General features: G+C 43.6%; 1 protein-coding gene and 3 pseudogenes across 1 annotated transcript; 3 read left to right on the forward strand and 1 right to left on the reverse strand.

The window, feature by feature from the left end:
- Positions 1-308: 308 nt before the first annotated feature.
- Positions 309-1912, forward strand: LOC140221187 (uncharacterized; annotated as a pseudogene).
- A 2191-nt stretch (positions 1913-4103) lies between these two features.
- LOC140221132 (protein FAR1-RELATED SEQUENCE 5-like) lies at positions 4104-5339 on the reverse strand (annotated as a pseudogene).
- Positions 5340-5680: 341 nt separating this feature from the next.
- Positions 5681-7698, forward strand: LOC117835451 (BTB/POZ and MATH domain-containing protein 2). Its single transcript, XM_034714794.2, has 2 exons — positions 5681-5773; positions 6227-7698. The coding sequence occupies exons 1-2, from the start codon at positions 5681-5683 to the stop codon at positions 7445-7447; spliced, it is 1314 nt and encodes a 437-aa protein (XP_034570685.1). The 3' UTR covers positions 7448-7698.
- A 3112-nt stretch (positions 7699-10810) lies between these two features.
- LOC117840590 (BTB/POZ and MATH domain-containing protein 2-like) lies at positions 10811-11892 on the forward strand (annotated as a pseudogene).
- The last annotated feature ends 1099 nt before the right edge of the window (positions 11893-12991 follow it).

Genomic DNA, 12991 nt, shown 5'->3' on the forward strand with positions numbered 1-12991 from the left:
ACGATGCAGATGGACCGACAATGGATGTATAACGCGGACAAACGGACTAAGAAGTTTGTCGATGGCTTGCATTATTTTCTCGAAGTGGTCAAAGCGAACAAGCCAGAGAACGAGTTCATATGTTGTCTATTCTTCCAATGCAGTAACAGGAAGGACTATTCACAGGCTTCCTGTGGGAATAGAGAACTATTCCCAGCCACTTGTTTAGATACGGTTTTGTGCCTAACTATTTGGTTTGGACCAACCATGGCGAAAGAGAGGTTATAATGGAAGACGACAAAGAAGAGGGCAATTGTAACAACATTTCGGACTAAGTTGCAGGCCAAGCTTTTGCAGATATTACAATGGGCGAGGCTGATGAAGATGAGTTTGCAGAAGACGGCCCTACTGATGACCTTGGTCAGGTGCTACGGGATGCACACAGAGATTGCGAAACTGTGAAGGAATCAGAAAAGTTACAGTGCATGATTAATGATCATAAAAACTTGTTGTACCTAGATTGCAAGTAGGGGCATAAAAAATTAGGTATCACACTAAAATTTGGAAGGCTAAAAATGGTGTGTTCGATAAGGCATTACAGGGGATGTTGAACATTGTCAAAAAGATTCTTCCTGAGAATAATGAATTTTCATCCACAACTTATGAAGCTAAACAGATTGTTTGCCCTCTGGGATTGGAGGTTCAGAAGATACACGCATGCCCTAATGACTGTATCCTCTATCATGGTGATGAATACGAGAAATTGGATGCTTGTCCCGTGTGCGGAGCGCTGTGGTATAAGATCAAGCGAGATGATCCTGGTGATATTGAGGGGCAGCCTCCCAAGAAGAGAGTTCCCGTGAAGGTGATGTGGTATTTCCCTGTAATACCACGCTTAAGGCATTTGTTCAAAAACAAGACGAATGCTAAGTTGATGCGATGGCACAAAGAAGAACGTAAGCAAGATGAGATGCTGAGACACCCCGCGGATGGGGCTCAGTGGAGATCAATTGATAGAGCATTCCCAGACTTTGAAAGTGATGCAAGGAACATAAGGTTTGGTTTAAGTACTGATGGATTCAATCCATTTGGTGAGTTGAGTAGTGGTCATAGTACTTAGCCTGTGACCCTTTTTATGTTCAACCTTTCTCCTTGGATGTGCATGAAGCGGAAGTTCATTATGATGCCGGTGCTTATCCAAGGACCAAAACAACCCGGTAATGACATTGACGTGTACCTAAGACTGTTGGTTGATGAACTTTTACTGCTCTGGAAGGAAGAAGGTGTACGTGTGCGGGATGAGGATAAACAAGAGAGCTTTAATCTACGAGCATTGTTGTTCGTAATCATTAATGATTGACCTACATTGAGTAACCTTTTGGGATAAACAAACAAGGGATATTGGGCCTGCACACACTGTTTAGACAACACAGATAGCATGTATTGGAAGCATTTTAAGAAGGTCGTCTATATGGACCATCGTCGATTTTTCCCTACTAACCACCCGCTGAGAAAGAGAGGGATGCATTTGAAAGGTGCGCCAGACCATCATAAAAAACCTGCTCACCATAATGGAAAGCGTGTCTTTGAGATGATAAAGGATGTAAGGATAGTCTTTGGAAAAGATCTTCGTAGCGAACCTATTCTGAACGATGATAATGGACATGCACCCATGTGGAAGAAGAAGTCAATATTTTGGAAGCTATCGTATTGGAAAATCCTAGAGGTCCGCAACGCAATAGACGTGATGCACGTGATAAAGAATCTTTGCGTGAACGTGCTAGGCTTCATGGGTGTTTATGGGAACTTAAAAGATACATTGGAAGCACGACAGGACCTGAAACATATGGGGCAATGAGATAACCTACATCCGGAAAAGAGAGATAACGGATAGCACTACTTACGTCCTACCAGTTACACTCTCAGCAAGGAAGAGAAGGATAGCATGTTTGAATACTTGAATAGTATCAAGGTCCTGTCTGGGTACTCCTCGAATATAAAAGGAATAATAAATATGAAAGAAAAGAAGTTCACAAATCCCAAGGCTCGTGACTGCCATATGTTGATGACCCAGTTGCTTCCGGTTGCACTGAGGGTTATTCTACCAGAGAATGTCCGATTGCCGCTCATTAAGCTATGCACATTTTTCAATGCAATTTCGCAGAAGGAAATCGATCCAACCAAGCTAGTAAAACTACAGCACGATGTGGTGCAATGTCTTGTCAGCTTTGAGTTGGTATTTCCACCATCCTTCTTCAATATTATGATGCACCTCCTGGTTCACCTAGTAAAAGAGCTTACTATTCTCGGTCCAGTATTTCTGCAGAATATGTGGCCTTTTGAGAGGTTAATGTCAGTTTAAGAAAATATGTTCATAATCGTGCCCGTCCACAAGAAAGCATCACCAAGAGATATGGAATAGAGGAGGTCATTGAGTTTTGTATTGGTTTTATTGACTCAATTTAATTTATTGGGGTTCCAACTTCACATCATGAGGGGAGGATGCGGAGAACGGACACCCTTGGAAGGAAATCAAGTTTGAGTAATGATACTGATTTGTTGACAAGGCACACTACACTGTTCTGCAACAATCATTCTTTGTGGCTCCATATATCGAGCAACACAAAAACAGATGCGGGATCAGCTAGAGAAAATATTGGTGAAACTATACAATTTCTTGGACAAACAAAATTACAAGGAATACATACTAGTGCCATACAACTATGAAGTGTGTGTATACCTTCTATTTTCATCTTCTTTTTCCTTACCTGATTAATGTTAGTTAGCTCTAATATAAACATTTACGTACGCAGTTTCCATTGGATCCTCCTAATAATTGAGCCTGATAGAAGCCACATCATTGTCTTTGATTCGTTGAGATAAAAACCGATGGACTACCAAGACATTCAAGACATGCTAAACTTGTAATAATTCTGGACCTTTATCTCTATGCAAAAGTTTGTTTCCTAAATTTTCACCTAACACTATATTATTCATTAATTTAATCCGCAGTGCATGGAGACAATTCCTCAAGAAACACAAAGGTCCATTAAAAAAAATTTATATGGAACACAGACTTCCTGGTACGTATGAAGTTTGCACATTTTGTACATTTTATTGCACAAATATTTCATAACTTTTTTTCCCACTGAAGTGCTTAAGACAGGAACCCAGGAATAATCTATGTGGCTACTACATCTGTGAGCACATGCATAGTTTTGTGGGATCTAAGGGCAAGATGATGCCGCATAACTATAAAGTACGTAAAATGAAACTATTAATAGTTAATTATTTTCTAGCTTCTAATATAATTGTTCGTGTAACATTCACATATTTCTAAATTATAGATGTATAATATTCAACTAAAACTCTTGGAGAAGGAAAGAATAGGGGCAATATGTGAAGGCCTCATGGGATTCCTGGTGGACGAGGTGGTAAATCCACAAGGAGAATTTTATTACGATAGATGAAAATTAGACGCACCAAGCAACACCTTGACGGGAAGATCCTAGGAATGACTGGGACAAATTTTTGTATATATATATACTAATTTTATAAATATTATAGTTTGATTTGTATAATATGCTAAGATTTGTATAGGACGTAGAATGGTATATATATAGTAATTGTATAAATATTAGTTTGATTTATATAAATACTAGTTTAATTTCATTATAAAAAACAAGTCTTAACTACTAAAGGGTAACTAAAGGGGTACATGATGCATGAAATTATAGGCGCCATGCCGGCGCCTGCACGGCGTGCGCCATGCCCCCTTTAGTCCCGGTTGGTCTGTCCCGCACCTGACGTGGTAGCTCCTGTATCCTGGACTAAAGGAGTTCTTTAGTCCCGAATCATTCTTTTCGTCTCGAAAACTATATCCTGGATAGTTTTTAGACAGATTTGGCCACTACCCACCGGGATCGGGACTAAAGGCGAGGTTTCCAGTAGTGGGCGAATAAGGGATTGGGGAATGCAATCAAAGCAAAGGGAGTAGGATATGCGCCTTGTATACTGATGTGCTTGTGGAAAAATAAAAACCAAAGGCTACAAAGGGGGGAGGGGGACTGCATACATTCTGATGATGCATGGCACCAAAATGGGAGAGAACAGCAGCACTGAGTCTAGGAGAGTGCTGACACTGACACGAGTTTTGTACTTCGCATTCCTATAGAAAAGACGTCTAGCATATAGCACTCAGCCCACTTATGTTTCAATAAGTAAATGCTGTCCAGCCAAGTCGATTTGCTAACTTTTTCTCTCATAGCATCAAACGCTACTTCAAATTCTTCCTTTTCTTCATACTGATACATGCAAGAACTGAAGTCTAATAGGATACTTGTCTCCTCTTCATTCTCGGTCTCTTCTTCGTTCTCATACTCTTTTTCGTTATGAGAACACAAGTGCTTCAGTGCATTCTGTGATATATGCCGAGTACATAGACCATGTCATGCAGTAGTGAAGACCTCAGACACAGCCTTTCCCATTGCAATATCCTGATCAGTAAAAATTGTTTGAGGTTGCTTGTTGTTATGTGTTGACAAAAATGCATTGAATAACCACTTGAATGACTCAAATGTCTCATCATACATCAAAGCTGCTCCAAATACCACGGTCTCTCTAAAGTGGTTGAAACCCACAAACACACCAAACGGTCTATATTCTTTATTGGTTCCAAAGGTAGTGTCAGATGTGATGACATCGCCAAAGTGAGCATAGTCGACACTCATCTTTGCATCAGCCCAAAATACGTTTGCTATCTGTTCTTCACAATCCAATTGTATGGCATGATGAAATGAAGGATTCTCCACGACTTTATCTTGAAAGTACTTTAGCAAACTTCCAGCCTCACCATACAACATCTCTCTTTGGCGTTTAGTTCGCAAATAATTCTTATGATCACGATGGGTGTACCCAAGGTTAGCTGATCCACCAATATATCGACCAAGAAACTCATGTGCTACTTTAGGTGCCATACCGGAATCATCAGCAACCTCAATATCAATAGCCTGGTGCTTAGAAATGTTCCTTTGTGATGGCATCAGATGACTCGTTTGTGCAGTTTGAAGAATGTGGTTGTGCTCAACAAATAAGTCATGTACCATATAAGTCCCATTTTCTCTGTCCAAAGTAATGTCCATGAGAACTCTACAACCTGTTCTTGTATGTGCTCGATTACGCTTGCCAATGCAGAACTTATTTTCAGTCCGAGAACCTTGATTTGAACAAACAAACGTACTCGTTGTTACCAATCCATCAAGAGGACTCTTGTTTGCGTAGCTCTTTCGAACATCAAAACCCATCCTGCCACCATATGTAACCTAGAAATCCCAAGCTTCATTGAAACTGCTAAATGTCATGCTCATTTGAGGAATCCAAAACGGAGTTGTAGCCACTCTACAGTTGTGAATAATGTGTCAATTCCGTGGGTCAACTGCAACAATCAAAACTATGTGATTTCCAAACAATCCTAAGAAATGTTTCAGAGATGTGACACAAACCTTGCAGACAATTCGTCGAGCACCTGCTGGGTGCCGTCCATGTTGCCATCAATTGTAGTTGCTGGGGTGCTTGCTGGAGCACTTGGCACCACGGGAGGACGCAATGGAGCGCGAGGGACTGGCGCGGCGCTAGCCTTCTTTGACGTGCCTGTCTGACTCAGCGCTAGCGCGGAGATCGCAGCACCTCCCGAAATAGCGGGATGAGGGCCTTCGACGATGGCAGTTCCGGATGGAGGAGGTTCCATGGGCACGGCAGCTCACCGGCCTCCCCTCATGGCCGCCGGTTCACTCTCGTGGATGAAGAAAATGGCGCCTTGCAGAATACTTTTCCCTCCAAAACCCGTAGCTGGCAGTAAAGAGAAACGGCGCTGCTAGCGTCCGGACATCGAAGTTTCCTATCGAACGCTCTGTTGCAACATTAAAATACAACACCTGCAACATCGAAAATATATAGTTGTAATATTGGAAAAATAAATATGTCATTCGTTTCTGGGATAGAAAATTCCCGCCGCAACATGAACGCTACGTTTCATGCAACAATCACTATGAAATAGAGAAAAATAATAGTTACAACATCAATGCTTCACTATCTCAACACATGTCGGAGCGTCCAATTTTTCTTCCTGGTCCGTACGCTTGTGTCTTAGCATCACCCAAAGAGAAAGGAGCAAACATGAAGTATGATCCTTGCCGTTTCTCGTCACTTGGAATGGCTCAGATGCCCTTACTGCTTACAGTGACAGTAGTCACTGCACACGATCTGTGCCCGCCGCGCACAAGCAACGCAAAAACCCATTTCCCCTCGCCGTCGCCGTCGTTTCTCTTCCACCCACGACCACCACCGATTTCGCCGCCCGCCCCCGCGCCCCACACCACCCGCCCCCTTGGTCCATGCCGGTATCCTCACCCTCACCGCCGCCGGCGACGGGGCCCCCTCGCGCTCCGCCTCCGCCATCGTCGCCGGCGCCGTGTGCGGCCACCACGTGCTCAAGATTGCCGGCTACTCCCGCAGCAAGGACGACGGCCCCACCGGCACGCTCATCGACTCCCCGCCGTTCCGCGCGGGAGGGCGCACCTGGTTCGTCGAGTACCACCCCAACGGGAGCAGCTGGGAGGCCAGGGATTACATATCCCTGTTCCTCGCTCTCGACTATCCGGCCGCCGGCGACGTGAGTGCGCAGGTCAAGATCAGCCTGCACGACCAGTGTGGGAAGCCGGTGCCATCCTACAGCAGGACAACCGAGGTCGTCAATTTCTCCGAGCAGGGGAGCTGGGGGTTTTCTCAGTTCATCGAAAGGGGGATCCTGGAGAAATCAAAGTATCTCAGGGACGATTTCTTCACCGTCAGGTTCGATGTCACTGTACTGAAGGATGTCCGCACTGAGGAAACGCCAGTCGTCGTGGCGCCGCCGCCGTCCGACATGCACTGCCATTTCGGCGAATTCCTGTCGAGCGAAGTGGGCGCAGATGTGAAATTCAGAGTCGGCAATCAGACATTCTCTGCACACCGGCTGGTGCTAGCTGCGCGATCGCCGGTGTTCAAAGCAGAGCTATGTGGCCAAGAGAAAGAGACCATCACCAGTCAAGTCATACCCATAGATGGCATGGAGGCAGAAGTGTTCAGCACTCTTCTTACATTCATTTACACAGACGCGTTGCCAGAGATGAAGGAGCAAGAGGAATCTGCAATGGCTCGGCAATTGCTTGTCGCCGCAGAGAGGTATCATCTAGTAAGGCTCAAGTTAATTTGTGAAGCTAAATTGTGCAAGCACATTGATGCAAACTTCGCGGCAACCATCCTGGCATTAGCAGAGCAGCATAACTGTCATGGGCTTAAGGAGGCAGTCATGAAATCTGATGCCTTTCTGCAGTTAGCCAGGAGTCACCCTAGCGTTCTGAAGCAGCTAATGTCCAGGGTTGTTCCTCGCTGGATTCTTTTCAGAAGGAAATCAAGGTCAAGGTCATGAACCTTGACGTTCTGGTCATGCTATTGCAATTACGCAGAAAGTTAAGGTAATCGATCTGCTGGCTTATACTAGTACTAACACTACTCTCCCGGTCATTAAAGTATGACGTTCAAGACAAACACAACAGGCAGGAAGTAATACAATTATCCTGTCTGAATCGTCTTATGTAGTTGATGGAGGTAGTAATTATAAGCAGTATTATTGCCGAGAGTATAGGATGTACCTCTGTTTTTTTTTGTTTGGTTGCTGTATCCTTTATGGGGAACAATTAGCTGCAATGGCAGTCTATATTCAAAGGAAGTATCTTGTGCCAATGTGATGAACAATTTGTTCGGTTATAGGCACTGAATTTTCTACGATGTCTATTTTGTTCTTCGTATAATTCCCAAGCATTGCCATTGCATATTTCTGTCAGTGATCTTTCCAAAAAATTTTTTTCTGTCAGTGAACTATATATAGATGTCAAAAAGGCTGTGAAGTATGCTGCAGTTGTATTTTGCTTGGGATGCTCGTCCATGTCAATAGCCCATCTCCAGGAACTACAATTGCCAGGAACGCATATTTAATTTTATTGGCATTTTTCTAATAGTGCTAAGCTAATTTGATCTGTGCAGTGAGTAGTCAGGAGCCAGCACTGTAAAAATCTGGTGTATCTGTGTGTGCCTTCACTGTAAGAAGTTGTGTTTCTTGGCTCCTCTTCACGGTGACTGCATTTTGTTCTCTTAGGAATCTCCTGACAGAAAACCTGTTTTTCTCATGCATATTTTTCCCCAGTGATTATTGTCCTGTATGTTCATCCTCTTACAGAAGAATTCCTTTTTTGTAAACTTTAGTATATTAGCATGTCAAGCCTACTACAACCTGATACTTCCATCTTGATCTCTTGTTTGTTACTTTTAGGGCTCCTTTGGCAGGGCTCCGGCTCCGTGCACTTACCGAAGCACGGAGGAGCTGGAGCCGCACCAAACGGCATCGACCGCGGAGCCATTTTTTGGCACATTTGGGAGGAGCCGGAGCCGTTTTAGGCCTGCATGGCGGAGCCCAAAAAAGTGGCTCCGCGGCTCCGGCTCCGGCTCCGCACGAGGAGCCCCTCGCGAGGAGCCCTGCCAAAGGAGCCCTTATTCTTGCACTATTTGGAATGTTAATTGCTAATTAATCTAGTTATTCCCAAATCCTCTTTGGGTATATCTAACGGGTTATTCGCCATCACTGAAGTTGCTTGTAACGGTCAAACCTGCAAGTGTGGTTTTATTGGTACATTATTTCATCATCTCATCTAGTCATCTGTTCTCCCCTGAAACATCAGTATGTCGTCATTTCTTTCAAATACTGTTCTCTCCCCTGGATCAGAAAAGGTATATTTATTCAGTCATTTTTTTTATGATCAAATCTTTCTCATCCCGTCACAGAAATGGTGAATCTTTAGTCTGGTTATGCTTTGGATAGCTCCCTATCTATTGTTCCGTTAATCCCGATGAACAGTCTTTCCATTGCTTGCTCACTCGCGTTCCGCTTTGCCAGATTACATGTTGAGAACTTGAGATGAAAACACTGGGCTGCTCAATCAAGTCTGCACTGCACATGCAGGGTGCATCGTTCGCAGTCATCCTCTCTCTAACACCATGACCATTCATCAATTATTTTGCTTTGGTTTATGTTGCAAGTTGTACCGGTCTTGAGGAGATTACCTTTATTTTTGCTTGATAAATCATAAGTGCCGATTCTGATTAGAAATGGAGTACTTTTGCATAAACTGCTACCGTACTCGAGAAAAAATGGAGTACTTTGAGCTTAATTTTGTGGAGTTCAATATACAAACTCTTTGTCATGGACCTGCAGTTGACAAGCAGATACTTTGTCAGATATTGCTGCCTTTGAAGAGAGAGACACACCACTCGCTACAATGCTAATTTATGAGATCATGTCTGATTTTTTTGGGTGATTCAACAAGCTCAGCATGTCAAACAGAATCGTTTGGGTTTCTAGGTGCATTGGCAAGCAGATTAATTGGATTTGCATTTTCAAGCTTTCCGGCCGTTGAATGACTTCTTTTGCTGCCGTCCGAAGCAATGGCTATGGTTGCTCTGCCCTTTGCGTTGACACACAATTAGTTTGAGCTATTATCATCGACCAAAGCAGTTTAACTGCTGTAGAGGTTGACAAACAACGAAAATATTGGTAAATGTGTTACATAAATGGATAGAAAACAAAAGATGTGTCTGAATTACAAGAAACGGTGAAAATTATATTTCTGGTGCATTTAAATAAAGAGAAAATGTGTTCTTTCGTTTCATAAAATCCTGAACTTTGGCCCTATTTTCATGGTAGAATAACTTATTTTTCAGTATAAAAAAACTATTTTTCAAGGGGCATTTGTGTTCTTACCCCTGTTTTGAAGTGTAATTGTGATTTTCCCTCGACTATTCACAAGTCAATACGATTTTGCCCCTAGTCAACGGTCAAAACAGGGGCAAATACGTAAAAGATCAACAGCAAAATAACAATAACTTGTGAATAGTTGAGGGCAAAATCACAAAGTTAGAAAAATCAGATAAAAACACAATTGCAATTCAAAAGTAGAGGCAAGATCATAAAAAAATTACAGATATAATGCTCATATTGTAGGCTGTTTTGGTATTTATAAATTCATAATTTTCACTATGAATCTAGATATAAGTATATATCTAGCAGCATAATAAAATTTATGAATATAAAAATAGCAAAACGATCTACAATGGAAGAAGTCTTAAAGGATAAATAAGATTCCATTGTAGAGTTCCTTCGTGCAAAGTACTCCTACTAAAATGATGTTGACCATGAATCTGCCCTGTTTTCACCAAGGCCTTGTTTACTTCCCAATTTGGAAGGTGCCAAATTGACATTTTGCCATAAATGCGACACTGTAGCGTTTCGTTTGTATTTATGAATTATTATCCAAATATTGACTAATTAGGCTCAAAAGATTCGTCTCGCAAAGTACAACAAAACTGTGCAATTAGTTTTTGATTTCGTCTACATTTAGTACTCCATGCATGTACCGTAAGTTTGATGTGATGGGGAATTTTCTTTTTGCATAGTGTCAAAGTTGGGAGTTTGGAGGGAAGTAAACAAGGGCCAAGTGCAGAGCTATTTGGCGAGCGCGAGTGTGAATCCAACTGCAAATTATGGATTCCGTCACGGAGTCAAAGTGCTTTCTCGGTGCTGACCCTGCCTCTTCGTCTCCCCAGTCCCCAATTGCACAGAGCAGAGCCCACGCAAAACCCTCCCAATTCCCCATCGCCGTCGCCGGAGTTGCTACTCGCTACCCGCCGCCGCCCCCACCCCAGCCGAGCGCACGCCGCGCCCTACATTACCGCCCCCTCCATGCCGGGATCCGCACCCTCGCCCGCCGCGGGTGACGAGCCCCCCTCGCGCTCCGCGGCCTCCGCCTCCGCCATCGTCGCTGGCGCCGTGACCGGCTACCACGTGCTCAGGATTGTCGGCTACTCCTGCACCAAGGAGGTCCCCACTGGCCAGCGCATCGACTCCCGCCACTTCCGCGTTGGGGCCGCACCTGGTTCGTGATGTACCACCCGAACGGGAGCGCCGCCGACAACGCCGATTTCATATCGCTGTTCCTCGCCCTCCATGGCACCGCCGCCGAGGCCGTGAAGGCGCAGGTCACCATCAGCCTGCTCGACCAGGACGGGAACCCGGTGCCTTCGTACAGCAGAACCACCGAGTATGTCAATTTCTCGGAGGAGGGGAACTGGGGCTACCCAAAGTTCATCGAAAGGCAGGCTTTGGAGAAATCGGAGCATCTCAGGGATGATTGTTTCACTGTCAGATTCGATGTGACTGTCATGAAGAATGTCCACACTGTGGAAGAACCATTCGTCGTGGTGCCGCCGTCTGACATGCACCGGCATTTTGGTGATCTCCTCTCCTGCAAAGAGGGCGCGGATGTCAAGTTCCGAGTCGGCAGGAAGACATTCTCTGCTCATCGGCTTGTTCTTTCGGCACGGTCGCCGGTCTTCAAGGCGGAGCTCTATGGATCCATGAAAGAGAGCACTACCTCCAGTGTCATACGCATAGATGACATGAAGGCCGAGGTGTTCGATGCTCTGCTTACTTTTATTTACACGGACACCTTACCAGCGATGAAGGAACAAGAGGAATCTGCAATGGCTCAGCATTTGCTTGTCGCCGCAGACAGGTATAATCTGGAGAGGCTGAAGTTGATTTGTGAGGATAAATTGTGCAAACATATTGATACGGATTCTGCTGCCAGCATCCTGGCATTAGCGGAGCAGCACAACTGTCACGGGCTTAAGGATGCATGCTTTGCGTTTCTAAGCTCATCTAGCGCTCTTGATGCAGTCATGGAAACAGATGGCTTTGAGTACTTAACAGTTAGCTGCCCCAGGGTTCTGAAGGAGCTAATGTCCAAGCTTGTTCCTCGCTGACTTATGAGTTGCAGATCGAGGGTGCGGGCATGAGGTTTTGGTCATAACACTTTGTAACCGAAGAAAGTTAAGCTGGATGTTCTGCTATATTATACACTAAACTAATTATATTTTAGTCTTTCCCTCAAGAGAACGCAAGGTACCTCAGCCATTAGTTATTTTGTTGTCGTACCCTTTTATGTAGAACTATTAGGGTGACAAGCTATGTTCATTTGTGCTGGCATGATGATCATTTAGTTCAGTTATCTGTGCACTAAATTGATACAGTACCTCTGAGCATCACATGTATATATTATATCGCTTCTTTTCTCATATGCATATATCTTCCATTCGCTCCAAGAAAGATGTGTTTAGCAGGTTCACAGAGCATAAATTTGTTTGGATGGAATGCTGAATTTGGTAACTACTATCTTTAACAACGGGCAAGAATTTGCATACATGGGAGGATTAGACTATACATGCTTTATGAATTTCTTGTACTCGAGGCATAGGGGGGAAAATGGTTGCAAAGTATTGGTACAAATATAACATCCACTTCTGTCAAGCTTGTTTACTACAGTTCTTATTACCTGAAGCAATTTCTGCTACAGTTCACTTTTTGCCTGCCACGACCATTAATTCATCTCCTGAAACCAAAATGACCAGCTGCTCACTTTGTTGGCTTCCTAGTTCTCTTAGTGCATTTTCTTATGGACTTATGGGGTTTGTGCCAAATATAATATGCATTTGAGGAGTGAGGAAGCCAGGATCCAGGGCTGCATGTTTCACCGTCTCTGCTGATGCAAATGCCCTGCCAGTATTGTTTCTCTGCTAGTTTTTTCTTATCGATATTGGTGAAACAGCAACCTTTATCATGTTCTTTTTTCCAAATTTTGTAATAAAATCAAAGAGTGTCATAGAATAGCCATGAATCAGCGAGAAAGACTGATAACAGGTTTCTGTTTGATAAGTAATTTGAACCAAGTAGAATTTAACGATATGAACAATCCGTTTATGAATATGCTAATATGATAACAACAAAACAAAGCCTTTCAGTAAACAACAAATATCCTAATGATAAGCTGAGATTAACTGCTTAAAAATTTGCTTGGATGAAGTA

Source organism: Setaria viridis, chromosome 9, assembly GCF_005286985.2.
Source record: "Setaria viridis chromosome 9, Setaria_viridis_v4.0, whole genome shotgun sequence".
In the NCBI taxonomy this organism is placed as follows: domain Eukaryota; kingdom Viridiplantae; phylum Streptophyta; class Magnoliopsida; order Poales; family Poaceae; genus Setaria; species Setaria viridis.

What these genes read in the sequence shown, in the direction of transcription:
- LOC117835451 (XM_034714794.2), top strand. Translation starts at nt 5,681, where the DNA reads ATGAGGGCCTTCGACGATGGCAGTTCCGGATGGAGGAGGTTCCATGGG. An exon ending in ATGGCCGCCGGTTCACTCTC is followed by an intron (nt 5,774 to 6,226) that starts GTGGATGAAGAA and finishes CAGTGACAGTAG; the next exon opens with TCACTGCACACGATCTGTGC.